We start from the raw sequence: 26,545 nt of genomic DNA, 5'->3' as shown, positions 1-26,545 counted from the left end.
TCCCATCTAAAAGTTGGAGGCATTTGTGTTTGGTCTGTGTCAGAATATCATAGATCTCCTTATTTCTCTTCCCATTTTTATTTGTTGTTAGTACTTATGGTCTTCAGTTGCCTACAAGCTGGCACACTTTTTATTTACCTGTTATTATAGATTGGGTGTGTTTGCTTCCACTTTCACTATTCCCATTATTTTCAGTTGGAAGGAATTGGTCCCTCAGGCCTCCTTGTTTTATCATCCTTTGTTACTAAAGGTTTGTAGTATTGTGATTTCACAAACACAATTCCAGTGAGCGATTGAATTCTTAGACAACAAAAACCCTTTATTCATGTAAATGCCCTTGGCATTTAAAACAGAAGTAGCTACACTGAGAAAATGTGTAAGACAAGCAGAATTGCTTCTAAGCAGAATGTTTTAGAAGTTTTCCATGACGCTTCAGCTGCTTTTTCATCATAACACACCATCCATCAATTTTCTAAATAATGCAAGACTTCAAGCACAGATTGGTGAATTAGAAAGAAAGATATGTGCCTTAATTCCCTCATGACTTTTAAAAAAGAAATTTTGTATTTAATAACAAATATTTTAAAGATAAAAAACTATTTACTGCAGTCTATAACTGTATTCTTTAGGTTCTGCTTGTTAAAGAAGCATCTTTATTCACCAAAAATGTCCCTGAGCCTTTCAAATACAGTAATAAATTAAGAAAACAATCATACTAATATACTCTTTATGTCAGACTTGGCAGCAAGCCAGCTACCAACCTGTCATGGAAATCCATTAAGACCGACTTGCTGCATCAAAAAAAATTTAAAATGGGAAAATGTTGATCAAGATCTAACTACTCTTTCAGGACTGAAGAAGAAAGTTTGTTGTCTCTATGTATGTACAGATATATAGGCAACTTAACTATATAAAGTACTTCATCCAAAAGATTTTCCCTCGTAGAGGACAAGGATTGTCTGTAAGTTATAGATGCTTGTGAAAGACAATTCTATCCTGAAATTGTTTTAGTAAATGCACTTGTATAAACTGCCAACTCTGGAAACAAGTAGGAATAATCTTTGGATGGTTAGAGTTTTGTTTGCATAGCTCTTCTACAGCTACAAGTAATGTTTTACATTTTTTTCCAGCTGAATAGTTTGGCCTAGAATGGAAGCTAAAAAGTTAGATTTGTGGCTTTGTTATGACTGATTTCTGTTAAATAAAGTCCTTATTGCATTCAGCTTCATGATTCAGCTTCGAAGTGTAGGTCCCTCACTGAATGGGGATGGCAGTCTTGTGACAGAGGATGCAGAAAAGGCTGAAGTGCTCAATGTCTTTTTTGCCTCTATCTTCACAGGCAGGGTCATCTACCAGACTACTGCACCAGTCAGCACAGTTTGGGGAGGAGGCAAGCAGCGCTCAGTGGTGAAAGAACAGGTTCAGGACTATTTAGAAAAGCTGGATGTGTCCAAGTCCATGGAGCAGGATAGGATGCGCCCGTGGGTGCTGAGGTAGTTGACTGATGTGACTGCAGAGCCATTGGCTCTCATCTTTGAAAATTCATGGTGATCAGGAGAGGTCCCTGATGACTGGAAAAGGGAAAACATAGTGCCCATATTTAAGAAAGGGAAAAAGAAAGCTCCAGGGAACTACAGACCAGTCAGCTTCATGTCAATCCCTGGAAAAATCATAGAGAAGATCTTCAAGGACTCCATATCTAAACACTTGGAGGAGAAAAAGGTGATCAGGAACAGTCGGCATGGATTCACCAAGGGCAAGTCATGCCTCACGGACCTGATTGCCTTCTATGATGAGATGACTGGCTCTGTGGATGTGGGGAGACTGGTGGATGTGATGTACCTTGATTTTAGCAAGGCTTATGATACAGTCTCCCCCAACATTCATGCAGGCAAGCTAAGGAATATGGGCTGGATGAATGGAGTGTAAGGTGGATAGAAAACTGGCTGGGGAATCAGGGTCAAAGGGTAGTAATCAATAGTTTGATATCTAGTTGGCAGCTGGTATCAAGTGGCATGCCCCAGGGGTCAGTCCTGGGGCAGGTTTTGTTCAATGTCTACATCGATGACCTTGAAGATGGCTTAAAGTACACCTTCAGCAAGTTTTCAGACAACACCAAGCTGTGGGGAGTAGCAGATATGCTGGAGGGTAGGGCTAGGATTCAGAGTGACCTAGACAAATTGGAGGATTGGGCCAAAAGGAGGAGGTTCAACAAGGACAAGTGCAAAGTCCTGCACTTGCCCCAGAACAATCCCATGCACAGGTACAGGCTGGGGGCTGGCTGGCTGGAGAGCAGCTCTCTAGTAAAGGTTTTGGGGGTTACAGTGGACAATAAGCTGAATATGAGCCAATCATGTGCCCTGGTTGCCAAGAAGGCTAATGGCATACTGGGCTGCATTGGTAAATGTGTTGCCAGTAGGTCAAGGAAAGTGATTATTCCTCTCTATTCAGCACTGGTGAAGCGACACATGGAGTACTGTGTTCAGTTTTGGGCCCCCAACTACAGAAAGGGTGTAAACAAATTGGATGGAGAGAGTCCAGCAGAGGGCACCAAAAATGGTGAGGGGTCTGGGACACATGACTTCTGAGAAGACACTGAGGGAACTGGGCTTATTTAATCTAGGGAAGAGAAGACTGAGGGGGGATTTAATAGCAGCCTTCAACTATCTGAAGGGGGATTCAAAAGAGGATGGAGCTAGACTGTTCTCAGTGGTGCCAGATGACAGAACAAGGAGCAATGGTCTCAAGTTGCAGTAAGGGAAGTTTAGAGTAGATATTAGGAAGAATTTTCCCAGTAGGAGGGTAGTAAAGCACCGGAATAGGTTACCTAGAGAGGTGGTGGAAGCTCCATTCTTGGATAATTTTTTAAAGACCTGGCTAGAGAAAGTTTTGGCTGGGATGATCTAGTTGGGGATTGTCCTATTTTAAGCAGGGGGTTATACTAAATGACCTCCTGAGGTTCCTTCCAACCCTCATTTTCTATGATTCTGTGCAAGTTACTGGGCACATCTACATGTTAAGCAAGTTTAGTACTTGCTTAATGAAGTAATAACTAAATGTGCCATAACTATAGTTACTGCACAGTAGTTCCAGCTCACAATTTTTTCATGAGCTTACTACATAGTAGCCTAATAACACTGCATAATAGTGTATTAGCATGGTTTTTGACCAGCATGCTACTGCACAGTGTTATTAGCGTACTGCACAGTAACCGTCTTGTGTAGACACACCCACTGTCTAGTTAATTGATGTGACAGCTGCCTCCATTTCATTACTTGACAAATTCTAAATGATACCAGTATTTAACAAAATGAACTGAAAGTACATGAATACAGTACATCATAAAAACAAAAAATTTCAGTTATGCTAGGTACTGGTTTCCTGTCTGCGTTGCCTTTGTCTTGCTTACATCGCGAACTCACAAGCTCATCCAGCCAGGAACTGCCTGCATTGTGGGTCTTAGGTCCTGGGAAGACATTCATTTAAAGGCAGGATGGGATTTCATGTACAGTCCCAACAGTCTTTCTTGAACCACTGTGTATCAAGAAACTGAGAAAGCATATGGCAGAAAAACCAGAAAGTTCATATTATCTGCTACGGTATATTATTAGATGTACAGTATTGCTCAGAAATGGTAACTTTCCTTTCTGTCTTTGTCCATGAAATCTCTACACATGTTTTTTATATTCCTTATGGAAAATAAAATTTACTATCCAGCTGGGGTTTTTTTCAAGGTAAAAATAGTCATGTTTTTTATTCATTTGTAGTATGAGCTGAAAATGAACTGGGCAGGAACTTCTTGTGACATGCAACTGCTTTGCACTGGACTGACAGCACAGTCTGGTTGCACAACAGACATCATCAACCCCAAAACATTACCTCAGCTGATCCTTTGATGATGCTGTGGATGCTGAAGGGAAATGGAGGCATGGCATTTTTAAACTGTAACCATTAAAGCCTAGTAGAAATGCAGGGGAAATGGGATTTACAAGCCTGCATCAGTAATAGGGGACTGTAAAGGTGAGCTTTCAATTGGTTTTGCAAGCTGTGTCAGTTCTCCTTAGTTAGTTATGTTGCACATTCTTTTGGGGACAGAATAGTTTCCTTATATTTTCTGGGCTTGTTATGTCAAACAGGGAAGTAACAGAAGCATCCATAATATTTCATCATAAGGAAATGCAATTATCTCAATGAGGCAGAGGGGACAAAAGCTTAGCAGAAATTGCACTGCTGCTTATCTATTATTAGACTCTAACCCCTGTATTGACACATGTACTATCTATATAGTTAGGACAGTTCTGATTTATAGCAAACTGAATGATGTGCATCACTTGGTGCATCATTAAGACTGTGTCTTTGCTAGTCAGATACTAAAAAAATCAAAGTTTTGTAAAGAGTTCGGCACTATATCCTATTACACATGAACATAGTGCTCATTTTAGATCATCCACCTGATGTGCATTTAGTCTGTATTGTTGAAAACATATTTATTTTTTTCACAATGGTGTGAAAATATGAAGTGAGGTATGAGGACTAAGAGTTAGCAGTAGTGATTATTATAGTAATGTTAGACCAGTGGCCTTTTCCTTGAAACTGTACCATAAACCTTGATTAGACCAGAACAGTTATATACATTTTTTTTTTGTGCAGCCATATGTCAGCCTAGATGCAAACATGGTGAATGTGTTGGACCAAACAAATGCAAGTGTCACCCAGGATACACTGGAAAAACCTGCAACCAAGGTAAGAAAACAAATTACAATAAAATCTTCTCATAAGACCACAGAAAAATTTTTATCCCAATAAATTAAATGCTAAGTATGTATTATGCACAAATAACAGTAGCTACAATTTTTTATGCACAAATGTTTGACTCTTCAGAAATGAATCTTTATTCCTGAAAGATGGGACCTGTGCACTCTGCACTTCCAGATCAGTAGATTTTATCTACTAGGTTCAGCAGCGGCTACTCTGCTGCTATTTAGAATAAAAAGCATCACTACTATATTGACTCACAGCAGGCATGTATACATGAGATGCTTTATAACACACGACTAATGTGTAGTAAAGCATCAGTGTCTACCCATGCACAGGACTTACTGCTCAGTAAATTTGGCTAATGTACCATTTGCTAGTACCAACAAATACAGGCCCTAGATTAACAGCACATTAGCTACTGTGCAGTAGCATATATATCAATGCTGACCATGAGCTGCATATCCCCTCATGTTTCTACCCTCCCCCAGTCCTGGCACTGCTTAACCCCATGCTTGGGCACTGGGCATCACATGGGAGGTAAGCAGCTGAATGAAATGTATACCTTGTACTACCCACGGGAAAGGAGGGCTCCAAGCTGAGAGAAAACCCTTGTCTTCCAAGCAGATCTGAAAGCAGCAGCAGCAGCAAGCACGTCTCTGCCTGTGCCCTGCTGCTGGGGGAGACTGAAATCAGCCTTCCCTTGAGCCAGGGTGGGAAGGGCTGGGGACTGTGCGCTGTTTACTTAGCGCCCTCAAAATTGACCAGCACTGCAGTGGGGAGAAAAGGAACTGGGTGCAGAGATCCACCAGCCAGCCGGGGACTTCCCTCTGCAGGGCAATCCTGTGCCCAGCTTCCCACCTCCCAGGCCTGGCCCTCAATCCTCCTCATTACATGCGATCTTTTTTTCCCACGTGGGCACGCTGATGACATATTTAACAAAGCCTACAGGAAAGTTCTAGTGCTGCTTCCCTCTCGCATTTCCCCTCCTTCCCTGGTCCTGGTGCTGCTTGCCCCCATACTCAGGAACAGGACATTGCCCCAAGCCTGTGCTGCTTAGCCAGTCTGTGATCCTGAGCTCCATGAGGCTGGGAGTTGTTCCTCGCTCCAGGACAAACAGCTCCTTGTGTTCCCCAAAGCCCAGGCCTGACCCTGTGCCCCTGCCAGTCAAGGGCTGGCACTGGGAGGGCCTGGAGCTCCCCTCTGTAGGGGGACAGAGCAGGTCAGAGGAACAGGAACAGCCCTGGACTCAGCTGCTCCCATTGGGAGGAAATTTGCTTCCAGTGCAGGCACATGTGTAGACATGTTCCTAGGTGCAGTTTACTGCACTTTATTTTGATGCACAGTAATCTTAAAGCACATTAATTACATGTGTAGATATGTCTAGGGAGTAATTTAGATAGTACCCTTAAGTTGAAGAACTTCGTTTTTCCTTTTCATCCTTCCTTACCTTACTTTTAAGATGACTTACATTTCCATAATCTTTTGAATTTTGAAGAAAGCTCTTTAAAAGCCCACAGTTATTGTGCGTTTTCAGTACAGGTAAAAGCTTGCTTCAGTGAAGTATCCATTACTCAGGAAAGCACTTTAGCGTGTTCCTAAAACCAATTGAAGTCAATGGGATTCAGCGTTTCCTTAGAATTGAAGACATCCTTACCTGTCTTCCTGAATGAAAGCCAACAGATACAGAATATGAAGTGTGAGATGGAGAATATGCAATATGAGATATATATATACATGTATGCATGTGTGTATATATGTATATATGAAATAAGAGATGCAGAATATACACTTTGGGGTTGTGGGCTCAGAGTTTAGCCTCCTTGTTTAGGTGTAGATAATAAGCTATCATTTTTAATTGAAAATTTTCTTTTCATACAGTTTTATTGAAACATTTCCCTTTTTATTGTTTTAAACCCAAGACTCCGTAGCACACCCCATCTTATTCCCTTTATATTCAATGATTATAGCTATAGTTTTCAATGTTTTTTCATAACTGATTTCCAAAAAAGTAATAATCAGTATAGCACTGCACACTATACACAATTACAGCTTTGAATTTCGGTTAACTTATGAAGGATGTGGCATTTTCATGTGCAGTGATATATCATTAAAAGAGTCATACTCCAACAGTTGTTTTGGGATCTAGTAAATATTTTTAGCTTTTTTTTCCCTTAAAAAAATCATGTGAAGGTGTTTGTAGAAAAATCTGACTACTTCAGAGGTATGTTGGTACTGAGAATTTTATCCTTTCATCTTTGCTAATCCTTCCATGACACCATCTTCTAAATACATTTATTTTGCTTTTAAAATCCTTTTCTGACATATTTCTATGAAGTAAGTGCTTATTTTTGCTACTTTCCCTTATTTCTGGTCTGATTTCCCCTTTAGAGTTGTCATGTTGTCTTTACTGTTATCTCTGGTGTGACAGTCATAAAAGCATGTTATGATTTTGTTACTCCTAGTCTGCCTTGATTGCTTTTAGAGCTTTACCTAGAAAATAGTTTGATTAAGTACCAGCTGCACAGTAGCATAATAGCTTAACAGTATCATATATACACTACACAGGTGATCTCAGGCTTTGGCATTATGCACTACAATACTTTAGGCCTCCTAAAAATGTCAGAAGAGTAAGGGAAGTGGTATAGGTGGCGTGGTAGGTGGCACTCTTAAATCTTGTGTGGTATTGAACCAGTGCTCCAACAGGACATTGGTGACCTGTTTGTGATTTTCAAAAGTCCCTGTATGAGTTACTAGAACAGTGGAACATGTGCTCTTGCTCACTTGGGTATTTTTGACTATCCTACATGATGCCCATTGGTTGTAAAACGAAAGCCTTAGCCACAGTATTTTTCAAATAGCATGATTGAGATCATTAAATCAGTATCTTAATCAAATGGAAGTTTGTATGACTCTCTTTGGCTAAATATAGCAACCCCCCCTGATGTTTCTGTGTTCTCAATTGCAGTTCCCCTACTGCAGTAAAAAATCATTATTATGTATTGTTGCTAAAATGTTACTCGGCAGTGGTGACCGGCTTCCTCTGATGGGTGAATGATATGTGCATTTACTCCAGTTATGAAGTGTTTTTAGCTGAAGGAAATGGATAAAAGACATTGTATAGATACAAGGTATTGTTAATAGGTAGTACATTTCATATGTTCAGTTCCCTCATATCTCTTGTGAGCCAAGCAAGAAGTTCTCAAGACAAGACGCTGTACTTAACTGACTGATTACATCTAACCCTCAGTTTCTTCCCAAGTGTTGGACTACAAAATTTAACCCCTGCTGTAGTTCAACAACAATCATTTCAATATCTTGTCATGTACTTCCATGAATTAACAGGTTAAACTGAGTCAGTTTGGTTCATTGTTTGAGACTGGATGGCAACTGGAATTTAAAAAAAAATTGAACTGCATCAGCAGATTGTAAAAAGCAAATGTTCTGCGAAACCTGTTTTAAAAATTTGCAGTGAGCTTTATAGCTGAGCTCAGAGCCAATATATATGTTCAGTGGAGAATATTTTGCAGATTAATACAGAGTCCAAGTAATTCAAGACTATCAGCTTTTTACTAAACACTGGTTATCTGAATTCTGTTTTCCCAGAACCAACCTGCAAATATAATTTCTTTGCTTTTTAAATATATTTTGTAGAGTCTGAGCTAATGGTCATTGACATTATAAAGTAAAGGCAGATGACATTGACATTATAAAGTTACAGAGTTTTGGTCTTTTGACTTCTGTTGTGCTTTCTCCCCCTGTGAAGCCGAGCACCTGTATACAACCCCACCTGACCGGCACAGTGAGCCACTTTTTTCCTACCCCCTGGATCATCGTGCAACCAATTTACCTTCAAGGGGTGAGAGAGTCCGTCAGAGTCCTTTAGATCAGGTGGTATGCTCCTTCCACCTGCATGGCCTTAAACAATAATAAAACACTTTGCAATTGTACTGAAGGATGATGAATTGATGGCTGTCAATGGCTGCAGGGCTCCAGTATCATTGGCATGCAAAGCAAATGTGCAGTTACTCTTTCTTGACGCTGTGTGCCTGTACTCTGAAGAGGCTTGACACTCAGCAATCCTTTTAACTTACGACCGTGTCTTTTCTGCTTTACTCTTTCAAGATTTGCACTGCTTTTTCTAAATTTCTTTCCAAGGCAATAGCCATGGAAATTCGTTATCACATTCAGATGAAAACAATAGTGTGACTAAAACAAAACTGAAAGCAAAAGAGAATGAGCATTATTAACTTCTGAGGTTAACTGTTGTTGTATTGTCTGTTTGTTAGTCAAGCAGTGATTAAACTGACCTCCTCAAAAGTAATATAAATCTGTTCTCAAGATGAAACTCAGCATAGTGGTCAGATGACATGTACCTAAAATGAAAACTGATCTACTGTTTGGAGTATAGGGGTCATGAAGGCTCGAATATTTTACTTGGCTTCTGCTCAAGGGCTTTCTGTTTTACTTCAATCTTATTAAATTCAGTAGTGTATATTTGACCTCTAACTTTTCTTCCTGATCCAAGTTGAAAACTAAAAAGAAAAGTTTGAATGTGCGTCAAAAGAATGCTAGGTCTTTGCTGCTAGGGCTAATTAAAACAACCTATAGAGTATACTGCAGAATCTCAGGGAAGGAAATGTTCCATTATTATGGGCATACAGAAAATCAATTATTATCCAAGATGATATCTCAAAGCAGCACCTATATGCTAGGTAAATGAGACAGCTAAATTTACCAGCATACTGCCAGTTGTCCTTTCCCTGCATTCACATTTTTTCATCTCTTCTTTCGAATGAAATATTTGTGCTCCGCAGCCTGCGCTTATGTTCTGGACCAGCTTTCCCAAGCTCGTAAATCACTCAACTTGCTTTTACACGTAGCAATTTTCAGCTCAGAATGCTCTATTTTGTATTGTCTATAATTGCAGGCAACATTTGAATTTAAGTGGCATAATGGCATAATTGCCACATTTGGAATAATGACTGACTGTCATTAGCATCATGGAACTTTCTGAACTCAGTCAACAGCATCATGGAACTTTCTGAACTCTTACCTTAATATTGCTGCACCTCAGATTTTAAATTTCACCTTAAATTATTAAAAGGAAGTATGGACATTGTTACACATGCTCTGGGGTCGGTGGGGGGCACTTTAATTAGAGCGACTCTCAGGAGCACTTGTGGCCCGCAGTGTCTCATGTAGTCAGCCTTCCATACTTCAAAATGGTGGCTGGGCGCTTTAACATGACTCATTTGATGAGCTTTATCTAAAGTGCCCCTGCTCCCATTTTGAAGTACAGGTACATGGAATACACGAGACACTGAGGCTACTGGAGTGTGCTAATTAGCACCCTCAGTCGAGTCTGCTCCAAAGCATGCTAATTAGCATGTTAGATCTAGTACTGTCTGAGTTTCCAACCTGTAATTGTCAGTCTTTTAGAGGATAATTCTTTTATTTTCTTTTCCCTTTTGGTACAAACTTTTACTGTGAGTGAGGGATTATTATATATATGTTGTTTGAAATACCAAATTGATATCTATATCTTTGGGTAAGTAACTTGACCTTTCTTAAATCCTCCATTTGCTTGTAATCCACTCAGCTTGGGCCAACTATAGCTGAACGATTAACTACTAATATTAGCTTGAACCTGTTCATGAATAACAGGGCCTTACTTAAAGAACAAAAATATACATATCTGAGAAAGACAGAGAATATTAATAGTGCGAATGTTTCAGAGCTACTGGTGGGTCTCATAAACAGGGATGAAATGTACATACACATTGCCTGATCTATTTCTTCTCTTACCCATTTGCAACATATCCATAATCTTCTACTATTACAGACAATATGTGTGTACAGCTAGATAAAAAGGGCTTTAGAAAGAGTTTGATTTTGATAAGTTTGAGTTTGGTAAGGGTTTTACTCTGTCAGTGTGTTAATGATAGGCTTTATGAAGAACTAGTGGGACCTACCAGTGATTGCCCAGTGTGTGTCCCTTCTAAGACTAAATATTGCATACTGTGGTGTACAGGGTATATGTCTCTGTACGTTGATAAAGGAAAAGATCCTGTAGTGGTGGTGGCAGACAGTGTTAGAAAAGCCACTTTTTGACAAAAATAAAATGGAATGGTAAAATTGCCAGTAGGCTCACAGAATAGCTTATTTGACAGACTTCCTATTTTGGAATTGGGCTTACAGTGAAGTGATCATAGTAATAATGAACTGCAGTAGCAGATGATTTTGTTGCAGCATGCTGTGGGCTCAAAACCAAACTCTCTCTAAAAAGCTAAGCTCAAAATCAAATAATTTAATGGAGCTATGTTAAGGGCTTTACTCTGACTCTCTTGGCATTGGATCATTAGCATGTCAGCCAAGTTACCCCTTGGCGGGGTGGTTGGAGGGGGGCAGTCTGTCACAGAATACTTTTCAAGATCTGAATCTAGAAGCATTTAAAACTGATGTTCTGTCTGTTTTCATTCACACGCAGAAATAGCACTAAGAGATGTTAATAGAAATAAGCAAGATGAGATTAGCTGAAACTCAGTAAACAGCAAAAATGCACATGGAATGGGATCTTGCAATGCTTCCCAACCTCTTCCTTATATGATATGGTTATTCTTAGAAAGTATTACAAATAGCTGACCACACCTCTGACGCCCAGAACCATGGATTTCAATTCTGCCCTAAAAATATTTGATACAAAATAGCATGGTATTCAAAGCTGAATGAATGCTAAGGAGACTTAAGTCACATATACATTTTTTTAAAATTATCTTACAAACGTACATTAAATACTTTCCTTCCTTGCCTTACCCCAGTATCTAGTGTAGAAGGAAGTCTTTTCTATTTTTATTAATGATTACATAATGAGATTGGTCCTGTATAAATCATGCAGCAGAAATGATCTCTGTCCCAAGGAGCTTATGGTAGAACTACACATTTGAATCGAACTGTACTGAAAGATCCAGAAGAAGGGTGTCACATGGAGCATTTTTAGTGTAGTGTCTTAGCAGGTGCCAGTTGTAAGCCTGGGGATTCTTCTTGCTTTGAAATATTAGGATTGGAAATAAAAGCCTTTTTTTCCCCTGGCATGAGGAAGAGGTGGCATAAGAATTCTTCTCCTCACTCCTGTCGGAGGGCAGGTAGCAGAATTCTTGATTCTTTACAAGTCTTGGGCAAGAGTAAAGAGTGGCAGGATTTTTACTTCCTTTGCCAGAGAAAGGACAAGTGTTTACTGCAGTGATGATGGTAATGAGGACACTTTGGCTGTGAGTAGACACTATAGTTGTCCCTGGGCGAACCATTTTATCTCAGGACAAAATGCAGTGGTTCAGATGTTCAAGTCTGTTGTCCTGGGATAAATCCTAAAAAGGCTTATGGGTTAAGAAGTGCTAACAGTTTGTCCTGTGACACTGTAAGGTGCACCTGAATGGTTGTCCTGGGATTGCATCATGGAATCAATGACAGAAAAGTGGCAGTGCGTTCAGCCGCTGACTAAGCCCTGATTAGAAAGGCAGTGCGTGTACACATGAATCCCAGGACTTTTCTTGGGACAAATACAGGCACAACTTGTCCAGGGACAAATACCACATCTGTTCCTAGCCTCTGACCCAATCAAGGTGGAAATGAGGGGAAGGAATATTGCTCAGAAATCACAGAAAATATAATTGATACAATATGTATTAGTGTTAATTAATTCTGCTTATTCAATATATGAGTGTGGTATCTATGATGTGAACGAAAAGAAACAATCCAGTTGGTTAGTAAACTGAATGGCTCTAGTGTCACGGGGTAGTGAGGTTACTGAAACACACCTACATTGTAGCCAGTTCTGGTCACTACAAAACTGGGCTGGATATAAACAATGTAGTATCCCGTTTTTCCTTCTTTCTCCAAACATTGAGAGTCCTGTAACAGCTTCAGATGCTCAGTTTTTCATAAACTGTTGGTTTGCTTTTTTCTCTCCTCCCCCCTCCCTGCTCTCTTTCCACTTCAGATCTTAATGAGTGTGGACTAAAGCCTCGGCCATGCAAACACCGATGCATGAACACCTATGGCAGCTACAAGTGCTATTGTCTGAACGGATACATGCTCATGCCGGATGGAACGTGTTCTAGTATGTCAAGGCTCCTTGGCTTCCCTTTTTTGTTTGAAACTCCAGTTACTGTTTTCTATAATCTCTGGAGACCCTTGGTAAACTTATACCAGAAAAAGATGAGTCCCAAGGCAAAAACATATCCTTCTGAAAATTGTGCATTGTGCTAAACGGGCCTCCTCATTCCAGGAAATGAGACTGAACAGAACATGAACAAATTATTTTTATTCTGTTAGTTTTATCATTGTTTCCTAAACCATTCTTCAACTCTGCAAATCACTATTAATCTTCCTTCAGGGACAGGTGCCTGCAGTATTCTCAGCAGGACACCTGCAGTTCTGCTGTATTATGCTCACATAAAGCCTTAAAAATCATTAAAGCTACATATGCTGGGTGGCTGCCTGGTATAAAATTGTACTGAGATCTTCCCGGAGATTAGGTTCCTCCTCACTTTTATATCCAATAAAAGTGGATATTTTGGGTATCTGGTGAGAGAGAGAAATGACCTTTAATTAAAGATAGTACTGAAAGGAGGAGTTACCATTTCTAAATGAATCCATCCACAAGGGTTTGTAGCACACATTTGGTTTTATTTTCCTCATGGGGTTTTTGTTCAATAACACAGACCACTAAAAACTGTATTCTTTAGACTTGGTGTTTCTTATAAATGTAGTCTGTGAAAGCAAAGCAAAGATTTACAGAGCACATTTTTGCTTTTATTGGCCTGATCCAACTCGCTTTAAAATCAGCAGGAGACTTTCCACTGACTTTTATGTAGCTGGACCAGACTTTATTTCACCTGAGACTCCAGTGATTTGTCTATACTATATATTTAGTGCGACATGTGACCATTTTTCCCTAGATGCCCTTTCTTGTTCTATGGCCAACTGTCAGTATGGCTGTGATGTAGTGAAAGGAGAGGTCCACTGCCGGTGTCCTTCTCCAGGGTTGCAGCTAGGGCCTGATGGCAGGACCTGTGTAGGTAAGTTATGCTTCCATCTTAAAGCTGAATCCAGCTGAAAAAAATCATTGCATAGATATGAATTGCATGATAGGTGTAGTGTAACAATCTGTCAACATGAGTTTCAGATAGCCACATTACCCAGGTGGTCTCAAACAAGCACCTTTCTATTGTGCCATCATGTGTTCTGTATATATTAGATGTTACACAAACAATATTTTAGGCAGGCTTTAAAGCATTTAAAAAAAAATATGGCAACTATTTTTTTGTATCCCATTGTCTGCAAATTCTGATGCTGTAGTTACAACTGTGCAGGGATTGGAGAGAGCAATAAAGCCTCTACGAATAACCTGGAATAGTTTTTCCACACATAAAAATGTTATGGATTTAAGGACCAAGATTTGAGCTTTTGCACGTCTTGAAGCAAGTGCTGTGCATTCTGTAGGGAATCTGGGAATGCCCCTTTGCGTTTTCATAAGCCTCCTACCTGCAGGCCAGCTGCATCCCAAGATATCAAAGATGAGGAGCTTCTCTGTAGATGTGATTGTATCCATGCTTCTCTTTCAGTTTGTTTGTTGTACTTGGGTAGTCAACTCCAAGAGGACTGTGTTGTATATCACTTGTGTGAGTGAATATTTTTAAATAATTTACCGTAACCTAACAATTTATAGAATCATAGGATTGCTCATTTGGTCTAATCCCCTGCCCAGGGGTACAAGCATCCCTCTCTAAACCATTGCAGACAAATGTTACAGTTTAGTTGATTTTTTTTATACAATCCACTGATTAAAGGCACCTGGGAGTTGAGAAAATAACTCCTTCTTTGGGTGTCTGGCATCTTCATCAAGGAAGCACCCCTCCTTTGTTTTTGCTTTGCACTCCTTGAGCATGGGGTTGGACTAGGTGTTGGAAGAGCCATTATTCTATCCAGGCAAATTGCAGTGAACAGCCTTCAAAATTAGCCAGCGTTCAGGAGACTACCGCAGCCTGCCACCTGTTTATAAATCAGTCAATTAACATAAATCAGTTTATGCTAAGTGAGGCTATGGTAGATCATATCTAACCTTATTTTCTACCAGTATCTTAGCAAATGGCTTCTTTAGTCTCTCTTGGTGACAGAAGATGTGTGAAATAGAGTGTGAGCTCCTCAACATCATAGTGTCCATGAGGCTGCTAGCCCTGAGTCAAAAAGAAGTCTTCCAAAGATACGGGACCATTCAGATGGCTGTGTTTAATTTTGAGACTTGAAACTCATTTAAGATAGATAGTACCTTATCTATGTAATAAAAAATAACACTTTTTTTCTATTTGCAGATGTTGATGAATGTGCTACTGGGAGAGTTGTCTGTCCCAGATTTAGGAAATGTGTTAACACTTTTGGGAGCTACATTTGCAAGTGCCATAAAGGCTTCGATTTAACGTACATCGGAGGCAAATATCAATGCCACGGTAATAAAATCCATGTATTTCATTTTTGCACATATTTACATAATAATACATAATAATGTATATGTACATTATTTAATTGTATCCAGGATTAACAGAGGTTTATCCATCTTCATACAGGCTGAGAGCCTGAAACTGTTTTAAAGTACTCTGTATTTTTGTGTGTGTAGTGAACTGTGAAATAGAATTACATTGAACATGTAAAAAGAAGTAATATCCTTTGATGTTTTCAATGGGAATTGCATGCAGACAGCACCTGCAGGTTTTGGTACCTTGTTTGTAGCACTAACAGCATGAAAAACAATACAAGATATTGTAAGCAGTTTCCACGCTGGTGTAATACACAAAAGAAGGTAAACCACAGAAGAAGAGCGTGCTAAATGCAGATTGGGGTCTTGTATATTACAAATCTTATATTGCAAACCTGATATTTCCCCTCCCTGAGAGGTCAGTGTAAAAGTGATTATAGAAAACTAAAATGTTTACTTGCTGTATACCAGAGGTCAGTCTAGATGATCACTCAGGCTGCTTGCAGACATGGGGGGAAAAAAACAAATCGGTGCTTTACTTCAACCTTGACAGGCTCCTGCACTGAGCCCAGCACATGCTCAGGAGAGGCAGCACATTACTTGCACCAAGCTTTCCCAACATCTATACAGACGGAGCACTTCAGTGGAGCTTTTTGGGTGCTTTTATCTAATAGCTGATTGAATCAGCTATTAGATAAAAATGCCAACAAGTCCCACTGAAGTGCCTGATCAATACAGACACTGTGGAGCCAGCCTGAACTAACACGCTGCTGCTTCTATTAAAGTGTGTTCCCCCCTACCTCCCCCCATGTCTGTCAGTGGTCTGAAGGGCTTTCTCAGCTTACCATCTATGAAACACAGTTAATTTAGTAGTGATTCTTTTTTTCAGCTATGGCATAATTTTATTCTACTTTTAAAATTCAGAACATTGTTTTAAAGGGTCACGTCCATTTATTTTGAAGAAAAAGGCAAGTTCTTTCTCCTACATATATAGCTTTTATACAATTTTATTTTACAGACATAGATGAATGCTCAATTGGCCAATATCAGTGTGGTGGTTTTTCCCGTTGTTACAATACGCAGGGATCCTACAAGTGTAAATGTAAAGAGGGCTACAGAGGTGATGGAACAAACTGCATACGTATGTATTGCTTCACATTTTTTTGGCCTTAATACTTAAGTCAAATGCCAAACAGTGAGACTATTTATTGGGAAAGGTGAGAAACATTGTAATGAATCCTGTGCAGTAATTTTCAGATGTAGCAGTATCAGGTTCAGTTTCACTTAAGTATGTATGAAAGACAATAGAGGACCAGATACTGTATTCAGAATGGTATGAGTCTTAACAGGCCTTGATAAAAAATATCATTCTATGAGACTTTTTCATTAGTAAGATAAAATCCAGTGAGCCCCATTTGCAGCTTCATTCTGTAGGTGACTCTAGTTGTTCCCATTATGAGGTGAAAGTGCATTAAGTAATTTAGAGCCTGGTCATGACACGTACCTCTCATGGTTTCCTTCTGTTGTAAACGCTGTGTGGATTCTTATAACACAGCTTGCCCTCTCCTCCACACAGTTGTGAGAGAGCACGCAGACAGAGAGACTAAGAGTTCCGTAGTTTCCTTTCCCTAGAAACTGGGTGTGTTTTCAGGTGCAAATGCTGTGGGGGGCAGGTTTACTTTAGAGTAATTTACCCTGGGCAGGTGTCTACACATGCAGGGATGGGGGAGCAGATTTGCTGCTCTGAGCAGCAGTCTGCTCCTGCTCCATCTGGTCCTGCACCAACCCCCTGCAGCATCCAGATGGAGCTCTAGGCTGCCCCTGGGTGCTAGTCCAGGGGCTGGCAGGGGACATGGGGCCTATCAGCTGTCTCCTGATAGGGGCTAGGAGATTGCTCCCTGCCCCCCCAGAGCTGCCTGCTGCTGGGATGGGCTCCACCACTGGAGCCCAGGCAGGGACAATAGACACTTGCCCTGGCAGCAGGAAGCTCCCAGTCCTGGCTCCCCAGTTGGGGGCAAGGAGCTCAGAAAGAACTGCAGGAGAGGGGCGGGTCCCTGTCCTGCTCTGCCAGTGGGGCAGCTAACAATGAGCCCCAGCTGGGCAGGGATTTGGGGCTCTATTTTATTGTACTCTTTAACTCGCTGCTAGCTGCCCCACTGGTGAATTGGGGCAGGGGCTCTGACCTGCCCCTCCCTTGCAGCTCTTTCCAAGCCCCATGTCTTGACTGCCCAATCAGGGCATGGGGAAGGGACCTGCAGCCTGGAGCAGGCTGGTAACTTCCTGGAACAGGACAGTTCCCAGCCACCTCCAGGCTACATGTGCAAACCTCCCCATGCTGTCCAGGGGTGGCTGGAAACTGTCCTGGTCAGGGGCAGGTGCCAGTGATCTCCAGGCTGGATGGGGAACTCTCTGTGCAGGGAGCTCCCAAGCTCTGCACTGTGATTGCAGAGCTGGGAACAACCATCTCCCAGCTCCCACTCTGTGACTGTGGAGCGGGGGCTAGAAGCTTCCTGCTGCTGGCGCAGGGGGACATTGTCCCTGCCTGGGCTCTGGTGATGAAGCCCATCATGGCAGCAAGCAGCTACCGGGGCAGGGAGCAATCTCCTGCCCTCTGCTCTGAGTTGGCCATGTACATGTGCCATATTGTGCAGTAATTACTCATGAATAAATTTGCTACTTGTATTTACAGGTAGTAAATTTACTCGTGATTAGACCAGATTAGTGCACAGTAAGCATCTGTACATGTAGACGCTGACCCTTCCTGCGCAATAATTTTGAGTTAAGTGTCTCATGTAGATGTGCCACTGTGTCTTTTCCATTGTTCTTTTGGGAAGCAACTATCCCTATCACTATGGTGTATTCCACCAGGTCTCCTCACACGTCTGGTAATCTCCAGGGATCTACATAGATCTGAGAGGGATTTCTGTGATGTGAAGGCTGCCCTCATCATGTGAGACCAGTGCCTTCATGGGGGTCCTTGGTGGTCCCATGTAGTTTCCAATAGTGAGTCTCCAGTGGACTGTCAAGTACTCCCTTCAGCTATGGCTGCCCTAGAGACATGCATAATGAGGCTATATCTTTACCTGATAATATTCATGGCCCCATTCCTTCCAGTATGGTGGGGAGGTCCAAAGAAGGGGTGGACAGTGAAGAGCTCAGCACCATTTGAATGATATCTCTTTTCCCATGCACTACTTTCTATTTAGAACTGAGAGAATCACATAGGGAGAGAATATTACTAATGTAAATCTTGGGTACATGATCTGGATCTTAAAGTGTGTTTTAAATTTAAATTGGCATAATACAACAATTAACATAGTTAAAAGAATTTTCATAGGGAGGGATGCATTTAACAACTTATTTTTTGTGCATCCAGTAATGCCCACATATAGTTATCCATTCACTGACCAACCATTCATTATGATTCACTGGATGCATCTACATGTCAGCCTATAGCAATATAGTGACATGCTACATTACTGTACAGTGTGCTGTGGCGATATGGCAATCACCTGGGTCTACACGGGATCTGCAGCTGTCATCATGGCGGCGCACTTCCCTGGTATAGTGTGTCACTATGATGATGTGGCAGCGAAATCTAACTGTGCACCACGCGCACAATGTAGTAACCACCCATACTGTACTGTGCTTTAGTACTTCCAAAAGAAAGTACTAAAGTACAGTGCTGTACCAATGTCACCGTACAGTGATGTGTAGATGTGACTACTATCTTAGATTTGAAACAATTATACATCAAATGTAGAACATTAACAGCAATAGCCCTGATTCAGTAAAGTGCATCCTTAAGTCCATCTCTACTCAGCAAACCACTGAAACTTGCTGACATGCTTAACTGAAGTCAGGCCCAAATCAAAATGATTTGTTCCATGCTAGTGTATTTTAAGAAATGGTGGATTTAAACATTTTGATATTTGGGAGTTATATTAATAGATGGCCAGGTGAGTTCTGACATGAAAGTACTGAATAAAAAACAGACTTTCTCAGTGTTAGGTTACAAACCTGTGCTAAATAACGATAGTTAGGATTTGCAGTGTGACTTTGTGATTTCCATATAATCTTGATGCCTGTCAGGTGGCAAACATGTAAGACTTTGACAGATCTTGACATGCCATTTTCAAATCAGTTGAAATTCACAAGAGAGCTGTTTCCTCAGGGCAATCAACAGATGTCCTTGATGATAAATCTTTTAACAGCCTTACATACTGTTGATAATGGTCTCATTTGTAGGGACTACAATTCTGTCACTTTTTGGATACAGTGATGGTAGGGCAGATTGTGAAGCAATATGGAGTGTAGTGCCATTATTACATGGATGGCACGCAGCTCTAAGTCATTTTTGGGGGGCCAAGATAACACTGTTTCTTTGCTCTCCCAGTATTTGGCAGAGTCTGTGACCTGGATGAAAACCAGTTGGCTCAGATTCAATCAGTATGAAGCAGAGTTAATGTTGACTGGCAGTAGAAAGCATTTTTGAAGAACTGGTAAAGCTTGCTGCTTCTCCTCAAGATAAAACTGTTTGCCCACCCATGGTTAAACTGATTTTCAGTCTTAGAGTCTTGCTAGGCTCTGTTCCTGGAGTCCTAGATAGTAAAATGATCCTGGAACACATTTTGTGGGCTGCCTCTAAAGAAGAGATTGTGCGCCTTCTCAGATGGGGCTTTGGTTTATGACGTCACATCTGAGTCTCTTCTATACAGAATTGTACCTGTTTTAATTAGCTAAAATCATTAAGAAAGCTCCATGTGTCTAGACATTATTACATTTGTTTAAAACTAATTCCATTGCTTTAGTTTGAACCTCTAAATTTACCAAGGCAAACTAAGCCAGTATAAGCCAGACATAAATCATGTTAAGAGCTCTCATACATAGGTTTGCATCAGTTTTATTAAAATATTTTAAAATAAAATGTTTAATTACACTGTTACAATTGTGTGTGTAGATCAGGCCCAACAACCATACCAGCCTGTACCTCCAACTACACTTAAAGTTTCTTAGAATCTAGTATTGGCTGTGGTTCTCCTACTTTTTGAGTTGGGCAAAATGATTCAAATACAGTATATCTGTACTCTTCACCAGCTATCAGTTCATTTCTGGGTGAACTTAAGGGACCTCCTGTAGTTAATGTCTACAAAGGTCTCAGTCTTTCCAGTATTTTCAATTCCATTTACCTTGAAGACTTACAAGGTAACCCCCATGTGACCCCTGCATTCAGTTGGACTACTTCAGATATCTTTGCAAGGGTACTGTTCTTAGTGGCAGAACCTACTGTTTGGAATAGGTTAGGCAAATTGCTTGAGGAGGAAGTCCAGACCTGGTCACTTTTAGAGCTTAATGAAAAATGCGTGTTTCTGCCCCAGCTTTTCATTAATTGTGCTACCTGATTAGGCTGTCATTTCCACTGCTCATTACTCCATACCTTAATACTACAGGCAACTGAATATATACTCCCTTTTTACCACTGTACATTATTCCAAGCTATTCCAAGTCCCTACGAATACTATGATAAGTGGTCTTTCTAAAAGCATATGATGATAAGGTGGAAATGATTCTCAAATATTTCTCTTTAATCAGTAAAAAATCAAACAAGAACAATGATTTCAACTTTATATTAATGCACTAGGCTTTATTTTGTCAGTAGAGATATTTAGGTGCCAATTTCCTCCCATTTTCACTCTCTTTGCAGTTATTCCTAAAGTTATGATTGAACCATCAAGTCCATATAACATATTCAAAGGCAACAGTACACGTCTTAAGGGCAGCAGTGGTATGACCAATAGGGTACCTGATAATGGAGGCACAAGACAGCCATTTAGACCACCACATATACCTGCTGTTATTACAGCAAGGCCTGCACCCAAGCCAACAGTAAGACCTACGCCCAAGCCAACTACGCGGCCTGCACCCAAACCAACTACCAGGTTTGCACCGAAGCAGGTTACAACAAGACCAGTACTGAAACCAGTAACAAGGCCTCCACCTCCACCGCCGACAACATTGAGTACACCACCACCGGAAAGACCCCCAAGGTTAACAACGAAAGACCCTTCCCTTGTGCTTGCGGAAGCTACCTCTCCCCCTGGAATTACAGTTGACAACAGGATACAAATAGATCCGCAGAAACCAAGAGGGGATGTTTTTAGTAAGTAAATATATATGTTCTTTCTTTAAGAGGATCTCTGAATTGCATTGTCTATACTGTCTTTGGAAAACTTTCATAAACAGCTTGTAGAATATGAAATTGCAAAGGGAGACATCACAATGCAAAGAACTGATTCTTCACTTTGGGGGCCAGCATGAATAGTATGAAAAAATTAGTTTTGGGGTAGCCTGAAATAATTTCTTGGTGAAACTAGAAACTGGGGGGAAAAAAACCCCTGAAAGAATATTTTGGGTCATTTCAGTTCAACACATTTCATTTCAAAATGTTGAAAGGAAGTTTTTTAACTTTTCAGAAAAAAAATTACCCATTATTTTTCAACCAAACATATATGCCAAATTAATGAATAGTTTTGATCACCCTGAACCTGTATTTTTGGCAGGTAATTTATATGTCCACAAATTTCATCCACTGTTAGACAGTAATAGCCTTTACCATTTCATTGCCTATAGACTACTGCTGTTTAGTAATTTTGCACCATATGTTTTATTGTATTGTATTCTGATAAATTATAAACCGCATAAATCCCAAGTGCCATAATAAGCACTTTCCAGTACTCGAAGATTAATAGAAGCTTTTAAATTTAAAAAAGCTTGGAAAGAGACTTTATGCCTATTGCACTTATCCAAAGTATTTTAGACAATAGGTTTACATTCTGAGATACTGAAAGGGAAGAGTATAACATAAGGCTGTAGGAATGTGACTGTAGGAATGGAAAGAAATGCCAGTGGATGGTATGATCTAACTTTTTTGCGTTGTGTGAATTATAACCTCAAGCATCCTTTTAATATTTACTGCTAACAGGAAACTTGCATTAAAAATAACACTGAGGCTCACTTTATGGAATGTATCTCACAAAAATGGACTCCTGAAGAGCTCATGACACTGAAGATGCTCTTTGCATGAGGAAATACCATTTTGAGAACTGCCCTGAAAGATATCGCACCATTCGTGTGCCAGCTTTACTACATTCCACAGATGACACTGCTGGCACGTGCACTTATGGCATGCCTGCCAAGAAATATTCAGCACCGGTTTCATCCTTAGTACTGTAGCTGCAGTTAATTTTAGAGAGTGGGAGGGTAGGGGAAAGATCATCTCTTTTTCTTCAGCTTGATGTATGATAAAAGTCACTGAAGCTAATTAGGATGGAAAACGTTGCATTCTCAGAGCAGATGGACAAGCACTTGTGTTTTTTTAGGGGAGGGCAGGGAGCTTTGACTTTTATACAGTAACTTTCTCGGGTGTTTTCTTTCAAATGATTACATAAATACATCATTCTTTGAATATAGGTTTCGTTTTTCTGTTAATAGTTTATGTGCTGCAGGCAGTTTGATTAACTTATAGTAGAGATAAAAACTGAACAAGAAAGAATTCAGAAAGATAAAAAACAAGATTTGTCCTCAGGCTACTCGAAAGGATTTTTTAGAACTGTTTTATGAGTTTCATTTTTCAGTTTTGAACAAGCAAGATAACTTGCTTGGCTTAAGAAACTGAATCTGAAATAAAAATGTACATATTTCTGGTTATTGAAAAACTGGTAAAGACTGTAGCTAGATGTGTTCTCTGTGTAGTTATAGCAAGCCTATAGACATACATATAGGCTCATCCAAACTTCACATACTAAGAAGGACAACTGCAGACAGCAGTTCTTTAGCATATTAAAAGTAATGTGAAATTATATATAGCTGTAAATGTCTTCCCTAATTTCCTTTATACCATACATGCCTAGACTGGTAATATTGTCATTTGTTCATCATCGTATTTGGGGCTTAGTTCAGATAGTGCATGTTCTGTAAAGTGAAAAGTTCCTTCTGGTAGTTTCCAGACTTGAGAAACTAAATCACAGTGCTGCTGACACAACTTTTGTCAAGTTTCTGACAGCCAGAAAGAATGTATTAATGTGGAAAGCAACATCTCTCTGCACTAACATAACCGAGAACTAACTACACTAATCTGTAGCATTCACTAGTCAATGTTTTTCTCCTAACAAGTATTTTTGAAACATCTTACGTATTCTAGAGCAGAAAGATAATTTTCAATTAAATTCGTGTATTCTAAAGTGTAGTGATTCCATAGAGTCTTTCCAAAAGGATCTGTTCATTTTGTACAGATCAGGATATGCAGTTTTGAATTCCAAAAGTGCAAAATGGTTCTGTGTTTGTTTGCTTTTTGAGTCTGATCTTACATTGTTGAATCCAGAACAAAACCCAGAAATTCTGTCCAGTGTGTCTGTCAAATGTTTATGTGAGGACTCAGCAGTAGCTTTGTGAAATATATTTGTTGCCTAAAACCAGTTCTTTATTCTGTAGGACTTTCAGGCAGAGGACTATATTAAATGCACAGCTTGATCCTGAGCACCTGCTGCCGTCATTGGACTCAATAGGCTACAAAGGAACTCGGTATCCCTCAATATCAAATCCATAGACATGTGCTTTTTAATCCTATATTATCCCTTCTCTTCATCTTTGACTAAAGATGTATTTGATTTACATCTGTCACACAGCTGTGTAGTCAAGATCCTAAATTCTGTTCAGGCTTTAGATGTGACAATTTGGATAGCACCCTGGGGTAACCCAAAGCAAAGCTGCTTTTCTGTCATTTTTATATTTTACTTTTTTGCAGCTTTATAGAAGCCACAATGTGGTAGGCAATGCCCCATCCTTAGCCACAAACAGTCCTTGTACCAGTGAGCTTGTTTAATGAGCTTTCACTTGGAATATGAAATCTGCAGCCCATTTCCTGCTGCCATAGGGAGCTTTGAGTCTGGGGAAAAGAACAGTGTGCAGGTATATAGAAAGGAAGCCACTGCATTTCCTCCTACAGGATGTTCAGAAGGAATGGCAAATCCCAACTGTTTTCAGTAGACTGGTTTGCTGTGTTCATTTCTCAACCTCATTACAAACCCACAAACTTTATATGATTGCTGTTTTTAGTTCCTATATAGATGCAAATTTTGTCTAAGAAAGAGATACAGTACTCATCTTTTTAGTGCAACTATTACAATTATTGAAAGCTGTCCTCCCTGTCACCCCCAAGTTTTTTCATACTCTGACATGTAATTCCCCGACTCCACATTTTTTTGTTGTGTGTAGTGACCCAGGTACCAAGAAGTGACCCCGTGCTGCAGTATGCTGTGTTCATGAATAAACTCTCCATCTCTTTCCAAAGGCTCACATTCCCTATTACACTACCTTCATCATCCTGATGACTAATCAGAGACATCACTGGAGCTCCCGTCCACCAGAATAAGGGGTCATATAGAATGTCTGCACCTTACAGTACTGGCATCTATGGACTCCTACCACGCCAGTTAAAGAAACACCAGTAGTAGTGATTTGGAGATGGATTATCAGAAGAAAGGGTTTCAGTGGAGCATTATGCATAAAGGAGCTGCCAACGTTGCTGATTTATCGAGCTCTTGCCTGCTCCCACTCCTGCTTGCAGCTGTACATTCTTGGGCAGCTGCAGAGCATTGTTCCCAACTTCATTTACAGTGCAACAGCCAAGTTCAAAGCCAGGCTCAAGGAGATCTTTCCCTTTCTCTGAATTGTCTCCAGCTCCTCATCCTCTGTCTCTGCCTCTTCTTTTTTTGCCTGTAAATTCCTTGTGGGCTGAAACCCATTGCAAAATACAGGGAAGATTTTACAGTTGATTGGGACCACTTCAAACAAAGAGTACCCGATGTACTCTCCAGGTAGGCAACAACTGGTAGCTTACATCAGTAGGCAGATACCTCCACTTCAGCAGGTCCAGGCAGAGAGCCTGACTTTGACTATGTTCAGGTTCAAATGCAGTATTTGATAATTGCTTCAGTCCAGTAGTGACATCTCTCCAAGATCCACTTGCAGTTGGACAAACTGGAATGCAGAAGGATAAGGCCTGTAAAGCAAGACAAAAAATAGCCGAACAAAAATCCATACAGCACACTGAAAGCCAGGGAGGGATTGTGAGACTACTTCTCTTTTAGGGTGTGCAGCTTTTAATTGCTGCATGGTGCTTAGACACTATAGTGACAGGTGCTTTAGTAATATGATATATTAGATGGACAGCGGTTCAAAGCTGTTCAGATATTTGAGACTGTGTATGAGACAGCTGTGGTTCTTAGGCTATTGACATTCATTTTCTTTCCATGCATAATGAAGAAAAAGCTTGCCAAAAGTGGATCAAAACCTGAAGCTTGTTTGTGGGTTGAGACATTTTTTTAAGACCTCTGGGATATTAATCAAAAACTAGAAATCAAGCAAGGTTGTTATAGTTTCTCCTCCTGTCACTCCTATATTAATCCCATTTGATATGGTTTATTGAACATTTAAAGACTTACAATCATTCTACATTTTCTGCTATGGCTGATTCTCATACTACAGCATGTTTGGTAGACCACCACCCATGACCAACCCTGGTCAACGGCCTGCACTCAAGCCCTAGAGAGAGTGGTAATTGGCCTCTGTGTCTGGCAACATTAACTTGTGGTGTTCAGAAATCACTTGGAACCAAGGAATCAGGAGGGGGCTGCATTCTAAGTGATCACCTGTGTGCAACAAAACCACCATTTCTAGCTGGCTTACATTAGAGCCTCTTAAACAGGGGCAGGCAATTATTTCAGGTGGAGAACCACTTACCAAGTTTAAGCAAGCTCTCGAGGGCCACATCAGTAGCCCCACCCCTTGAGAGGTGCCCCACCCCCAGTCACCATCTTGTGATTGGAAGTCCTGCCCCCTAACCCCTGACCTTTGCCAGCAGAAGGCCCTCCCCTTGCCCCTAGAAGTACTCCTTTTAGCAAGGGGTTTTGCCATCTCAGAACCAGAAAAAAAGGGTTAGCGAGGATTTAGTTAGGGAGTTTCTGGAGGGGTTGGACGTATTCAAGTCAGCCGGTCCGGATCATCTCTACCCTAGAGTTCTAAAGGAATTGGCCGAGGTCATTGCAAGACCCCTGGCATGGCTTTACGAGCACTCGTGGTGTTCAGGAGTGGTGCCGGAGGACTGGAAGAGGGCAAATGTGGTTCCCATCTTCAAAAAAGGGAGGAAGGAGGACCCGGGAAACTATAGGCCAGTTAGTCTTACCTCGATCCTAGGCA

The 26,545-nt window shown here is 40.6% G+C and overlaps 1 protein-coding gene across 1 annotated transcript in view; it reads left to right on the top strand.

Moving 5' to 3' along the window:
• The window catches only part of NPNT (nephronectin), a gene marked incomplete at its 5' end in the record, with an annotated part of 77,718 nt that overhangs the window by 25,997 nt on the left and 25,176 nt on the right, over positions 1-26,545 (top strand). Inside the window, 6 exons of the mRNA XM_019534146.1 lie at positions 4,651-4,743; positions 12,755-12,874; positions 13,716-13,835; positions 15,129-15,263; positions 16,308-16,430; positions 20,994-21,449. Coding sequence (XP_019389691.1) covers positions 4,651-4,743; positions 12,755-12,874; positions 13,716-13,835; positions 15,129-15,263; positions 16,308-16,430; positions 20,994-21,449 — 1,047 coding nt within the window. The remainder of the gene's footprint in view (positions 1-4,650; positions 4,744-12,754; positions 12,875-13,715; positions 13,836-15,128; positions 15,264-16,307; positions 16,431-20,993; positions 21,450-26,545) is intronic.

The sequence above is a fragment of the Crocodylus porosus genome, unplaced genomic scaffold, assembly GCF_001723895.1.
Source record: "Crocodylus porosus isolate Cpor-Errol unplaced genomic scaffold, CroPor_comp1, whole genome shotgun sequence".
Classification (NCBI taxonomy): Eukaryota; Metazoa; Chordata; order Crocodylia; family Crocodylidae; genus Crocodylus; species Crocodylus porosus.
Note: the sequence above shows the minus strand (reverse complement) of the source record. Positions and strands in the feature narration are given on the sequence as shown.